At 52.1% G+C, this 13,614-nt stretch overlaps 1 protein-coding gene across 1 annotated transcript; it reads left to right on the forward strand.

Moving 5' to 3' along the window:
* The first annotated feature begins 1,920 nt into the window (after nucleotides 1-1,920).
* Nucleotides 1,921-3,311, forward strand: LOC119108531 (uricase). The gene has a single exon (XM_037232114.1). It carries the CDS (start codon nucleotides 2,018-2,020, stop codon nucleotides 2,903-2,905), a length of 888 nt encoding a protein of 295 aa, XP_037088009.1. The 5' UTR covers nucleotides 1,921-2,017; the 3' UTR covers nucleotides 2,906-3,311.
* The last annotated feature ends 10,303 nt before the right edge of the window (nucleotides 3,312-13,614 follow it).

Here is a 13,614-nt window from a genome sequence, read left to right on the forward strand (position 1 = left end):
AACTAAGAAAGTCAGATACACCAAATTTACAGGGTATGTTAACCTGTACGTGAAAGTACTTGGGTAAAATTTTCAGGTTCCTAGGTCATGACCTTTGGGTCAAAAAAGGTCAAACAAGGCCAAGTATCAGGTTGGTCTCCAAAGTGCACCCAGCACCTAGATAACCGTTTCTAAGCAAAAGTTCACATTCTTATTCAAGGTCAGTGACCTTTTTTTGACATTTTGAAGGTCAAGGTGTCCAAAATCATACAAGATTGCTTTAAGTTTGGCATTTGACAACTCGACAAAGATTACGCTAGGCAGCTTGTTCCTAAAACAAAATGTTTACCTGGGTTATTTTAGGTCAGTTACTTATTCTGACCTCTAACAGGTCCATGGAAGATGTATAATGCGGTTCCTGCTATCAATAAACTCGAAATGAGCACCAGAAACTATCCCGTGCAGCAAGCCCTGGAGCAACAGAACAGGTTGGTTTTGACCTTGGTATGACCTTTATACCTGAACTTAGGTCGATGCAATTTGCTCATTCAACTGTTGTGTTGCCTGAGAAAGCATCTCAGAGATGTATGGCTTCGTCTAACACTCCGTTGTTGGATCAAATTGAAGGATTCCCTAGATATTGCCTACGCTAAAACCATGGCTACGCTAACTTTGACCTGCCATAGGTCAGCAACCTAACAAGGTACGTCTAACGTTTTGATGTCAAACGATCCGCTATTAAATTATATATAGCTTTGCAAAATTTGGTGCGGCTGCGCCGCGCCGTTCGGAAACGATTCTAGAAAACCTTTGGGAGGGTCAAGTTGACCCCCTCCCCACCCGAACGCGTGTTAATCAACAATCTACAGTTAACAGTTTACAACACCGACAAAACAAAAACGCTCCATAGCTTCAAGGCAGATGACGTGCGCTACCTCAGCTGCCCTTTCAGTTTCAAGAGTGCCACAATTTCATTGGCCGTTCTTGATGCATCATGGTATGGGAGGGTCGTAAGATCGACACAAGAGCGGCAGTTCGTGTCATCAGTGATGATGAATCTCACAACCAGACCAGATCTTGGCTGTTTCCGCGTTTCCCAGCTTTGGCCTTGGCAGGCGTCCAAATCGAACTGGATCTGAGGAGACGTGATGCGAGACTGCCTGCTGTCCGGCGCGAAATCCTCTTCAGCGTTTTGCCATGTCCTGCGTCACGAAGCCCCCTGTGCCACCTCCATCTTGGCAAAAATACAGTACATCTTGGTATCATCTCGAACATTGTCATCTCAAGACGTATTGGACGGTGCTGCAATCGTCGGTGCCGTTAGTTTTCCCCGTGTATTGAACTAGCTGGCCCTCCATCAGTTTTCTATCTGCACACGATTCTAAACGTGATCTCTTAGCCCACAAACCATGTTACTTTAACTATACATCGAGGCGTAAGAAAGACGAAACAAGAAAGCCTTAGTGGGCCCATATCGCAATTCTCCAAAACTTTTTTAATACCCTCATAGTGATTTTTGTTTGAAGGTAGACTGTCTGCCGTCTGAGAAACCGTGTAGGCCGAAATACAGCTAGACCAACGCAGCTGGGTGCAGAAACAAAAACAGCGTAAAATCGTAAACAAGCCCGGTGAAATCTCATTCAGGTATTTGCATTTGTATTTGTTTGCTCGGAAGCCATCCACGCGGTGACTTTTCGGCTCGTTACACCGTTCGCTAGCTTCGGTTCGTTACATCACTTTCTCACTCGTACGACGATAACACGAAATGAAATGCCAATTTTCCTCGATGGACAAGCGTGATAATTTGGTGAGAGGGAGACAATCTGGGCCGCGCATTATACAACCAGTTATGCCTGGCGCCCTGCTTCGCCCACGTCACCCCTGGCCCGGAGGCTTCGATAAACATCTGGTCCCCCGTCCCCGGACGGGGACATCTGGCCGCCTGGCGACAGAGGCCAGACCTCACAACGCGGCTCACAGGACAGTCACAAACGAAGTCCCACCAGCAGTGCGATAGCGCCGACCGACCGCCGCCGCCATGGCCTACGAGATCGTGGACAGCAACTACGGCAAGAACTGGGTGAAGCTGCTGCACGTGCACCGGCAGGGGTCCGTGCACACGATCCGCGAGTGGGAGGTGTGCAGTGAGCTGACTCTCGACTCCAAAAAGGACTATATCAACGGAGACAACTCGGACATTGTTGCCACCGATTCGCAGAAGAACACCATCTATCTGCTGGCCAAGAACCATGGCCTGACCACGCCCGAGGCGTTCGGCCTCCTGCTCTGCTCGCACTTCCTCGCCAAGTACTCGCACGCGAATCGGGTCAACATCCTGGTGGAAGTGCACCCATGGCGGCGCATCGAGGCAGGGGGTCAGCCGCACGAGCATGCCTTCGTGACCTGTCGAGAGGCCGTGCGAACGTGCCAGGTGCGCCAGGAGCGCGGCGCACTGCCGGTCGTGTGGGCCGGACTCAAGGGTCTGCAGGTGCTGAAGACAACGCAGTCGGCGTTCGTCAACTTCGTGCGCGACGAATACCGCTCGCTGCCAGACATGGCCGACCGCGTCTTTTCGACGGTGGTGGGGGCCAATTGGCGGTACGACGCGCTGCGGGACGTCGACTACGACGCCAGCTGGGCCACGGTGCGGGAGATCGTGCTGGACCTGTTCGCCGGACCGGCCAAGGGCGGCGTGTTCTCGCCCTCCGTGCAGAATACACTGTACCTGGCGCAGGTGAAGATCCTGAACCAGCTGCCCGCCGTCGGCGAAGTGGAGATGGTGATGCCCAACAAGCACTACTTCGCAGTGGATTTGTCCAAATTCCCAGGCGTGGGCAGCGCAACCAACAACGAGGTGTTCCTGCCGGTCGACAAGCCGTCGGGCAACATTCGCGCCGTGCTGGCCAGGTCCCGCGCCAGACTCTGAGCCAGGAGGCACGGCGATCGATCAGACTGATACCGGGTCTGCCAGTGCAGTTTATCCGCCAAGGGAGACGTTTGCATGGAAATAAGGTCGGTTAAGATATTTGAATGACAAGGATGCATGACGGAACTGGTCATCTTCGCACATGCAAACATTCGTTGCACAAATGTCAAACATGTCTAGCTTTCTATCCGTTACATTAAACGACGATAGAATCAGATCCCAATATACACATGGGCCCATGTCTATTTTAATCGTGTTCCTTAGATGACATGTTTGTACTTGCCTGCCGGTGGGACGAATGCAAAAAAGGACATCGCGCGCGAGCCCATTGAGAACCATGTCACCTTTTTAGTGATGAGAACCTTTCCTGCATGATCTAGAAATCAAATATATATGAATCATTTGATGTTAATCGTTCTGAGGCGGCAGATCTACCGGGCTTTGACTTTGTCACCGATGAGTATCACATTTCACGTCGGGCTGCGAAAACGTAAGTAATCATGTTTGCTCACCTATGACAAAATACTCAATACTTCATTTGAGTGGTACTTCCCACGACGTGTGGACACTCCCACCCCTTCGATTGCCATTGCATTTGCTTGCAGAGCTTCCTGATGTTCCGAATCCGTCGGTGTAATTGTCAGCTTCATCAGGGTTAACTCTAACTGGCGTTATGCCTAGGGCTCTCTCCAGCGCTTCAGCATGACGCAGCTGGCGGGGGGGGGGGGAGGGGGGAGGGCGCACGCCTTGGCCCCTGCGGCCTGACCGCGACGTAGCCAGCGCAAGCGAACCCAAACAAGCCGGTGGGGCGCACCAGCCGCGCCAAAGCGCAGAGGAGGAAGGGGGAGGGGTGTCGGCTCGCACAGCGCGTTGGTAAGCAGGCGCCGCTGTTCGACGTCGCACTTGGCCGACCAGTGCCAGACGGGCCGGAGGCGCAGCGGGCGGACATGGTACTGAAACAACAGAGGTATTCCAGCTGTTCAAACTGGTGACAGCACACGCCTCCTCACACATAAACGCAGCTTTCTAAACACGCATGCTCATTTTCAACCCACTTGCGAAATTGGTGGTTCGTTGCCTCATTCTAGTGCCGTGAACAGGGACGTGATGGGCGGATAAGTCCTGGGCGTGCCGAACGCAAATCTCCGTGGATGCATATTAGACAGAGAATGATACGTTAAAGAGTTTTTACTGGACCAAACACGCCTCAAGAGAGCACAAAGGGTTTTTGTCAAGGGGCGGTCCGAGCTCTAGGTACATCCGAAAAAAGTATCATGCCCCCCCCCCGCAGGCAGTAGCAGCTAAAGGCATTTATATCTTTGCTGTCTTTCTTGAGGTTCTCTGTTACGTTTTGAGATTTCAGATTTCAGGTCTCTTCGCAAAAACTAATTCATACCGCACCAAAAAGTTGTTTTCCCTCTCAAATACCACAACACAACTGACTCGATTTCGTTCCTTAATATCCTATCTGTGATGCAATACTCTGGAAGATCCAAGAAGATCAGCTAGATAAAAGCAAGAGCAAAAGCTAAGGGAGACATGATCAGGCAAGATGATCCGTGGAAAATCAGACGTCCGTTCCGATAGCTCAGGTCCTTCCCGACAGATCAGCTGGCTACAACACCTGCCTTCCTTTCACCCGCTCGTGCGGGGTGGGTTCGAGTCGCTTTAGGCGATTCCTGTTATTCCCCGGCAGATATCGCCTGCGGCCGGGGGCAGTGGCCGCGTTAAGGATCTTGTCAATTCAGAGGGTATAGCAAACCATGCCGGGCATTGCGGTTATTTACTTTTGCCACAAAATTTTGCCGTTAACCAGAGATTTTACGCTTGACTGGTAAGGGTCAGGGATCACACAACAACTTAGTGCTGCTTAGCACGATCTCTGATTCAAAAAATCTAGATCAGAACGGTGTTTTGCGACGCACGTAAAATTGCGCGTGTTTGCGGTGCGCTTGCCTCGACTTTCTTTTCGGCTCCGCTGGAATTGTTGTTCTCCCCGTCCAACTGTAAAATCTAACGCACGCTCCTATTTAACAATGCATTAGGATCGCGTTGAAGTTACATACTGGTGGAGCAAACAAATTGTCTGTGCGTCAAACTCTAGTTTATGAGTGGCAAGCTGCACAAACAGGTGAATGTTGCCGTTCCCTCCAGTGGCTTACACGGTCTGAGAAAAGTGTGGACTGGCGGCGCTAGTCTTAAGTCCATGCCAGTTCTATCAGCCCTAGAGACTACGGAATGTCCGTCTGGGGTTAGGGCTTACCGTGTAGGTCAGGTGCGTAGTTCGCCATTGAATTAGAGGGAGCTTCGGCCCACCCTAATTTAGAGAATGAAAAGGGCCGAATTCGGGTTGAAGCCACTTGGTTAAGGCATTGTCGGGTGGTTTGCGTAATTTTCCAATGCTCAGCCACCCACTCATTTTGCGGCGTTACGCCCGTGGCACGTGTCAATTGCGTGAAAAAAAATGCGCCCAGAAGAACGCAGAACACCACCGGGGTGCAATGGTCCACACAGGTTACCGAAGTGCGAATATCTGCGTAAATATCACTTGGAAATCTACGACCACAAGTGTAAAGGGCGCTGACGAAGGGAGCAGTATCACTTGCATGGCACACGCCTCGACGAAACGTTTAGGTTGTTCCTGATCACGCGGTAATAAACGTCACTCAGCTACTCATGCATTATTGGTGGCCATAAGGTCGTTAATACAGTTGGTCACTGGCTCAGCCCGTGAATGGTTGTCGCGGCAGGCCAGCATTCTGGCACGTCACGACACTGTTCCGCCCGAGCACGTTCATCAGCGCACGCAAGGCGCTGAGCCGCGGCAATGGCGCCGCTCTGCGTTCCCGTCCCCAGGGCGGGCCGGCGGCCAGCCGTCACCACCTCACGACCGCGGAGGCGCGTCGAAGGGGACACGCTCCAGCTTAGTTCGCTGCTCGCCGGGTGGGAGCCGCTCTACGCCGCTGGCACCGTCCATGACAGAGTGGACACATGCATGGATGATTCAGCGAAGGCCTTTCACAGTGTAGGGACTGTGCCTGTCCTATCAGCTTGCTGCCAGACCGGACAGCGTGAGATTTACGAGCCGTGCAAAACTCCATCACGGTCGGCCGGGGCCAGTTTGAGCGCGTTTGGTCAGGGCCAGGAGACCTTTCTTCGACAGTAGGGCAAAACAACGGGCCGAGCCTGGGGCTCACACCCCGCACCACTTCAATGCATAAAAAAGAGAGAGAAGCTACTAGAACGAGGCAGACCTTATCATTGATCAGCTCCCTCGCTTCACCGACGCTTCAATTCATCGGGAAATGAGTGATTTAGCCCGGCTCTCTCTCGTGACACTCATGCTACAAAAAAGGGTCTGATAGGCGTGGACGGAGAGTAGCACGTTGAATGGTGGGTGGAAAATAGTTTGGACTTGTTTGGACGGAGTCACGTGTATAGACGCACGAAGAGACTGCGCGGTGTATGCCTCTTGCCATGCTGCTGCCTGATTCAGGGTTGTGGCTGACTGAAGGTCGAAAGCTCACTGCTTATTCAGACTTGTTTCCTATATTCAAAATGTAATAACTGACTCACGGTCGATCAATTTTGCCCTCATTAAAATGTCTACAATCATGCCAGAGACCCTCCGTGTATAAGAAACGTAAGTTGCAATGGTAGTGTGCATTAACCATGGGTCGTAGGTGGAGTGTATGAGAGAAGCATGTAAATTAATGCACACATTTTTTATGCGCATGCTTATTGTTCTTGATAAGAATTTGTCATGCTGGCGAGGCAAGTTGATGTGGTTCAGCCTACCTTACAGATCCAAGCAAGGCGCTGCATACACCAGGTTTTATTTTATTTTCATGTTTTAGATTTAGACGGAGCCCAGCCTGTCACGAGTTCTTACCATTGATGCGCAAACAGTGGCGCCGCCATGAGAGTGCGATGCATTTTACCTTTATTTTTCCGTTTTTTTCACTGCCGATCACTTCCGACAAAGCGTTAAAAGTCGACCCGATGACCATACTCACAGAGCACCATGCCTTGAACCGGCAGCGCCCCTGCCTGGTCGACAGACCCAATCCGTTGGTGTTTACGTCATACAGTTCCTTCTTGGGCCGCGATAGGTCTCGTTGATTGGCGATTGGTAATTACCAGCTATTTCTCGTCTAAGACGCAGGCTGTGGACAAAATATCCACTGATGCCAGAATCCACGGTCCAGCTATCCCCGTTTTCTGCGGGCCGGCTGTTCCTTCAAGCGCACTCACACGGCATTTCTCCTGAACTGTATTATACTGTATTACTGTATTATTCACAGGCAGAAAAGTGCCTGCTACGGGAAAAAACGACGGCTGCAAAGCTGCTTTCTCTGAAGACGATCGTATATTGTTGAGCGAGTTGTTAGCATAAGATAAAACTTGTGTTTTATTGAAAATATTTTTACGCCTTTTATTGCGTCGCTTTTCATTTATCACATAATTCATCGGATTGCATTCCCACCCAGAAAACGGCGGATCTATCATCTTGTGAGACCCTCGTTGAGAAGATATCACGGTAGTTCTAAGCTTTTCAAACTAGACCCTACTTTCGCTTGAAAAGTTAAAAGTAACACTAGAAAATACAACTGTGCTTCACGTTTTTACAGGTCACAGAATGCAACTATCGTGATTCTCCGCCTACCCCGCTGCTTCGTACTTGACCATTCTGGCCACCTGCTTGTTATCACGGACGCCATCCACTAATGGACAATCGTCGGCACGTCACGCAGCGTGGCATAGGCTGCACAGTACCGCTTCTCGTTAACACCGCCAGCGGAAAACTTTCTGTCCTCGGGTCAGGAACATCCAGGATCGCTTCCTTGCCTTGTTGGGCCTCTCCCTCTCCTTCGGCTAGTGGATGTTATAAACACTTCCGTTCAGCAAGTTGATATGTGTCTGTCTGCCGTTCGCTTCGCCTCCAATGCTTCCCGGTAATGATGCCATCTTGCGACCTTCCACCCAGGCTCACTCCACCGACAGTCCGTAAGGGAACAGTGGAGACCGCCTAAGGCTTTGGGCCTCCACGCAGCCGCAGTCTGTCGAGAGATCTCAGGGAGACAGCGCGGCCCGCCTCGCACCAATCAAGCGCTTCTTGACAATTCCGGAGCGGCGCGGGACTACATTTACTGCGTATTCCGCCAGCCGCGGCTGGATTTCCACCCCACCTGTGACGAAGTTCCGTCCACATGGTCGGACCCGGACGTCGCCTGGACGGCTATATCGGGCTCAGCGCGGCCCCTTAACGAGCGTCGAGGACCCGGCCGAGTGATAACGTCCGAATCCTCACATTACCCGCGCCGACACGGCAGAAATGTGCGCCTGCAGCCGTTCCCCGGGGCACAGACGTGACCTCGCCTGAGTAATAGAGATCAAGAGATGATCCGCCGAGGTCGGCGCAGGCCGACAGAGGTCAGCGAATGGTCTGTCAGGGGCAGTAGAGGTCACCGGCTCGCGCTATCCATGTGGTAGGCAGATGATGTTCCACGACAGGCAGGGGTTAACAAAGTCACCAGGTCATGTGCTATGGTCACAAGACGCGAATAGCTTGCCGAAGCCAGGAAGGTCAGCGCACAAAAGTGTCGTTGACACCAGCGAACCGGTGCCTGCGACGGGGAAAGCCATGAGTTGGGTGCAGGATGGTAGCTTGCATCCCTTTCATGGTGACGCCACTCAGGCCTCTTAAGCATCGCGTGGCAGCACGCATGTGCTAAGAATCCTACTCTTCTGTCTCAGCAAAGGAAATTCGAAACGCTTCTTCCAGGGTTTCACGTGGCTTCTGGATCTTCCTTTAGCAGCCAGGCTCATGCCTGCATACATGTTACTATTTAGCAAGCATTGGTAGCTCTTCCCATGCCAGCGGTGAGTGCCTGACTGTGTTAGCTGCGATGGCGGGTCCTGAGTGCCTCAAGTTGAAGAGGTCGGTGGAGCTTCTGTAGAGACTGAAGCGGACGCCAATACCGTCTATGGACGCCAGGGATCGGGAAGGTCCAACTGCACCTGGTGCCAGTCTTCTACAGTGACCGCTAATGACACCTTGCCGAGATGGTGTGAAAACGGTGGCGAGGAACAGTAAGCGAGTGCAGCTTTTCTATATGAAGCATTCTAATAAGCCACAGCCGGCAGACCCGAAAGTCTTCCGGGAGTCCCACAGGAACAAGGCTAGGGCGAACGAAGCCCAGCTGGAGACGCTCGAAAGCCGGTGCCCCATGCTGTCACTGTCTCCCTCTAGCTGTGACATCGGTCTCAGCCACGCCTGCCGCCACTTGTCCAATGGTGTCGAACGACCCACACTTGCGTGCGCCACGCTTCCCGTGCTACGCCAACGACGCTACACTAAAACAGCTGTCGGAGCCGAAAAGCATCAGTTCACACCCAGTTGTATGTGACAAGTGCCGCAGCTCACTGTCACTGCCACCGCATGCTACATATGGCGAAAACGAGGCTGCCCTCGTCTCCATTGGTCTCCTAAAGACCGCTGGACGGGCGCAGACGGTCCACCGCGGCCTCTGAGCCCAGATTGCTTGCATAAAATATTTATATGACCCTTATCTCGCGGCCAGACGGACAGCATCACCTCTTGGGAGGAGGACAGGGCTCAATTTGCACCAGAGCTGATCTTTTCCAAACGCTGTTAAGACCGACAGGAGGAATGCGGCTACATGAGGCCGTCACCACACCGGGAACTACTGGGACGAACGTGGCAGAGCGGCGAGGGAAAGGGTTACGTTGCTGATCGCAGTTATGTGAAAATGACCCAGACATTACCCAATGTGGTCTTCACACTACCCCATATACTAACCACGACCACAATTGCCGGCCTTGGTAACGCTGATCGTGTCCTTAAACCTTCTGATGCTCATCTTCTATCATATATATATATATATATATATATATATATATATATATATATATATATATATACGCAGCGTGACGTGTGCTACGCAGTACCGCCTCCCGCTGGCACTGCCAGCGGATAAATTCTATGCTTCGGTCAGGGACGGCCAGGATCGCTTCCTTGCCGTATTTGGCCTCTCCGCCTCCTTTGACTGGCACCGTATATATGTATCTATATATATATATATATATATATATATATATATATATATATATATATATATATATATATGTATATGGTGCAAAACATTATTACGCATTGCAAGTGCTGTATACCAATCAGTATATGCAGTGATGTACTGAAGTAACTACTTAGCTGAGTGGGGAAAGATAAACACATTAGCACAAAGTGTGTGCGGTCTATGTTTCAGAGCGGATGTGTCATATCAGGTTTAGTGAATATGGAGTTTTTATGACGTCGGCCTCCGACAAAACAGTAGCTAATCAAGGGTCCATTGGTGTAGTGTCCTTTGATATAAATGTGTGGCTCCACTGCATGTGCGCACGCATGTGGATGACCCTTGTGGAACTCCGCATCATTCTGAAATGCAGTGGCGGCCTGCCGCCCGCATCGCCGCTGGCAGTTGTAGCTGCTTGTCGGCGGTTGCTGGCAGCTGCAACTGGCCGTCGGCGGTCGCTGGCAGCTGCAATTGGCCGTTGGTGGTCGCTGGCAGCCGAAGCTGGCCGTCGGTGCTCGCTGGCAGTTGCAGCTGGTTATCGGCGGTTGCTGGCAGCTGCAGCTAGCCGTCGGAGGTCGCTGGCAGCTGCAGCTGGTTTCGGCGGCTGTTGACAGCTGCAGCTGGTCTCAGCGGTTGCTGACAGCTGCAGCAAGTCTCGGCGGTTGCTAGCAGTTGCAGCTGGCCGTCGGTGGTGGCTGGCAGCTGTAGCCGGCCGTCGGCGGTCGTTGGCAGCTGCAGCTGGCCGTCGGCGGTCGCTGGCAGCTGCAGCTGGCCGTCGGCGGCCGCTGGGGGTGACGCCCCCCGGGAGCTGCCAGCCGCCGCTGCAATCAGTCAGTGACACCCGGCCGCGCGGTGCTCTCCTCATTATCATGCGAGTGACGGCAGAGTCGCCGGTTATCTCGCCGATGAATCGACGCTGGATCGCGCCGGTCGGGTCGGCGCCGCTGTGTCTTTATGCGCGGCGGACGCCCGCGGCGCGCCGCCCCTCTGCGGCCCCAGGCCGGCGGCGGGGGAGCGAGCCCCACAATGGTGCGCGCAGGCCGGCAGCTGTCGCCCGGGTCGGCCGCTGCTCGGTCGGTGACGAGCCGGCGCTCCACGGCAAGTGATAGAGCCGGGCAGCCGCACCAGCCACCCGACCAGACCAGGGGACGGCCGCACTGCATACGAAACATGTGAGAAGAGGGTGTTAATGGGGTAACCCTTCACTCACCCTCTGATGTAGCCGGGGGCAGCATCACGCTTCGCTCGAATTCCCAGGGACAACTATATAATTAACACCCCAACAAAGCATGACTCTGAGTGCTGGTGTACAGACATCTGCTAAAGTATGACATACGGGCACGTAAACTCCTCCGGTTTTCTGGGGTATCTCCCGGGCCATTCGGTGGATGATCCCAACCTGAGCCTTGCTGTGTTTGCCACCTTTTTCGACCAGATCTTAAAGTTACATTTATTCCCTTGCAGGCCACTGATATGCGACCCTCGTTTTTAGAGGTTTGCTCGATGAAAGTGTGCAAAAATCGACGGCGACAGCTAAAGCGACAGCAGCACTAGCATCAGCACCAGCAGCACTCGCCTCAGCACCAGCAGCGCCAGCAGCACCCCTCTCAGCACCAGCAGCACTAGCAGCACCAGCAGCACCCGCCTCAGCACAGACACCACCAGCAGCACCGAGCACTAGCAGCACCAGCAGCACCAGCAGCACCAGGAACACTAGCAGCACTATCTTGCTGCGTCCGTCAAGATCCCGGTTGACCAACCTTCTCCGCAGTGGCTCGCCACCCGACACCCCGCACGCGCCAGCTCAGCCCCGTGTTGAGATCGCTTTCCATATGCAAACGTCCCCCGCCAGCTGGCCGCCGGCTGGTCTAAAATTGCATCTTGTTTTGGAGCGTATTATGCAAATACCCCGAGTGTAAATTTATGCAGACGGGGTCGGCTCTGTTGATTCACCCATCGCATTTCACCACTGCTTAGTCCGGATGCTCCACGGGCGTCAGTTCGCGAATGCGGCCGTCTCCCGCTGAGCGAGGTATGCAGATTGTGAGTGCGCGGGAAGGCTCTAGGACGACAGGCCACGTGAACAGGGCGCACCGCGCGCTGGATAGAAGTGAATCGACCCAGGATTGTCGAGTTATTTGGCCACTGAGTCAACCGAAACGCTATCGCGGTTTCATACATATGAATTTTTTTGCGGGGGTTCGCACGGTTTCTTACTGTTCGCTAGTTCACATCTGTCCTGCCATATGTATGAACAATGTAGCATGGGCTTGATTGAACAATAGTATCTAACAGACGGAATGCCATTGCGGCGCAGTATTCATGACACAGCGCTCGGGGGTACTGGGCCGAAATTTTCACTGCTCATCAGAGGCTTACAAACTTGAAAGCGTACGTAGGCCAGCGACCGGGAATAAGCCGACTGGGCGGACTCGGTTGAATCGATACAGGAGGAGTTCACTAAAGGCGCTGGCTGGGTATTTAAACTTACAGGTACGCATCATTGATATCAACGCAGTTGTTTGCTCACTGCCCGCTTCGCATATACTGGCATAGTTGTTTTATGAATCATGCAAACACTATGGTTTTCCTCTGCATGCCGACATACCAGAATGCACCGAGAACACAACACCAATTGCAGTAAATAGACAGGTATTAGAATGACGCACACACACACACACACACACACACACACACACACACACAACATACACACACGCGCACACGCACACGCACGTACCCACGCACGCACGCCCGAAGACAAAACAAAATGGCTCACTTTCATCTCCCGTAACATATATTTGCGGTTAAAAGACCGTTACTGTAACCAAAATGGGACTGAGCCCCATAAAACACTTGAGTATAACTATTGCCAAATCATACGTACGCTATTTTGGAGTGTGAAAGTACGTAATGGTTCATACGAACTTCTAAAATTGACCGAAGTTCGGAGACAATACTACTACACACGGAGACAATACTACTACTACTACTACTACGTAACGGACATTAGATGTTTACAGTACCAAGTTTTACAAGCATGAGTCAGAGCATGCCATGCCATGCACTCTGTAGTCTCCGCAAATGACCATCCTGCTAAAGACTGTGACAACTTCCTTGTACTGTTGGACACGCCGGTCGTCCAGCTTTTGCAGTGATTCTTGATTTGTATCTGTTTGTTTTGCACTTAGTTGTCGAGCGCCCACGAGCTGCATTATTAGCCTTCTCAGTTCATTGCGATCCGATTTCATTCGGCATGATGATCTGCAGTATATGCATTGTTTTACTCTATAATCCTTATACTGTTGTTCTTTCCTACTTTTAAGTAGCATTACCGTGTTGCATGAGAAGCTCTTATCAATTCATTATTCATGTTGCAGGCATGCTTTAAAGCGATGACGGGTGCGTTATAGGAATCTGGTGGTTGTCGTGAATGTTTTTCAATCATGTGCGGCATGGCAGGTTTGTTTGCCTCAACCATACACAGAATACGCATCTGTGTCCACCAAAAACCAAATGGCATGCATCTGTTCTCGATACTTTTCACCAATCGCTGGCGCCCACGCCGCACATGAAAAATACCGCCAAACGTAGTCTGGCATAAAACAGTGC

This window comes from Pollicipes pollicipes, unplaced genomic scaffold (assembly GCF_011947565.3).
Source record: "Pollicipes pollicipes isolate AB1234 unplaced genomic scaffold, Ppol_2.1 Scaffold_6686;HRSCAF=7923_pilon_pilon_pilon, whole genome shotgun sequence".
NCBI classification, from domain to species: Eukaryota; Metazoa; Arthropoda; class Thecostraca; order Pollicipedomorpha; family Pollicipedidae; genus Pollicipes; species Pollicipes pollicipes.

Excerpts from the sequence above, each read along its gene's own strand:
- LOC119108531 (XM_037232114.1), top strand. The coding sequence starts at position 2,018 with ATGGCCTACGAGATCGTGGACAGCAACTACGGCAAGAACTGGGTGAAG.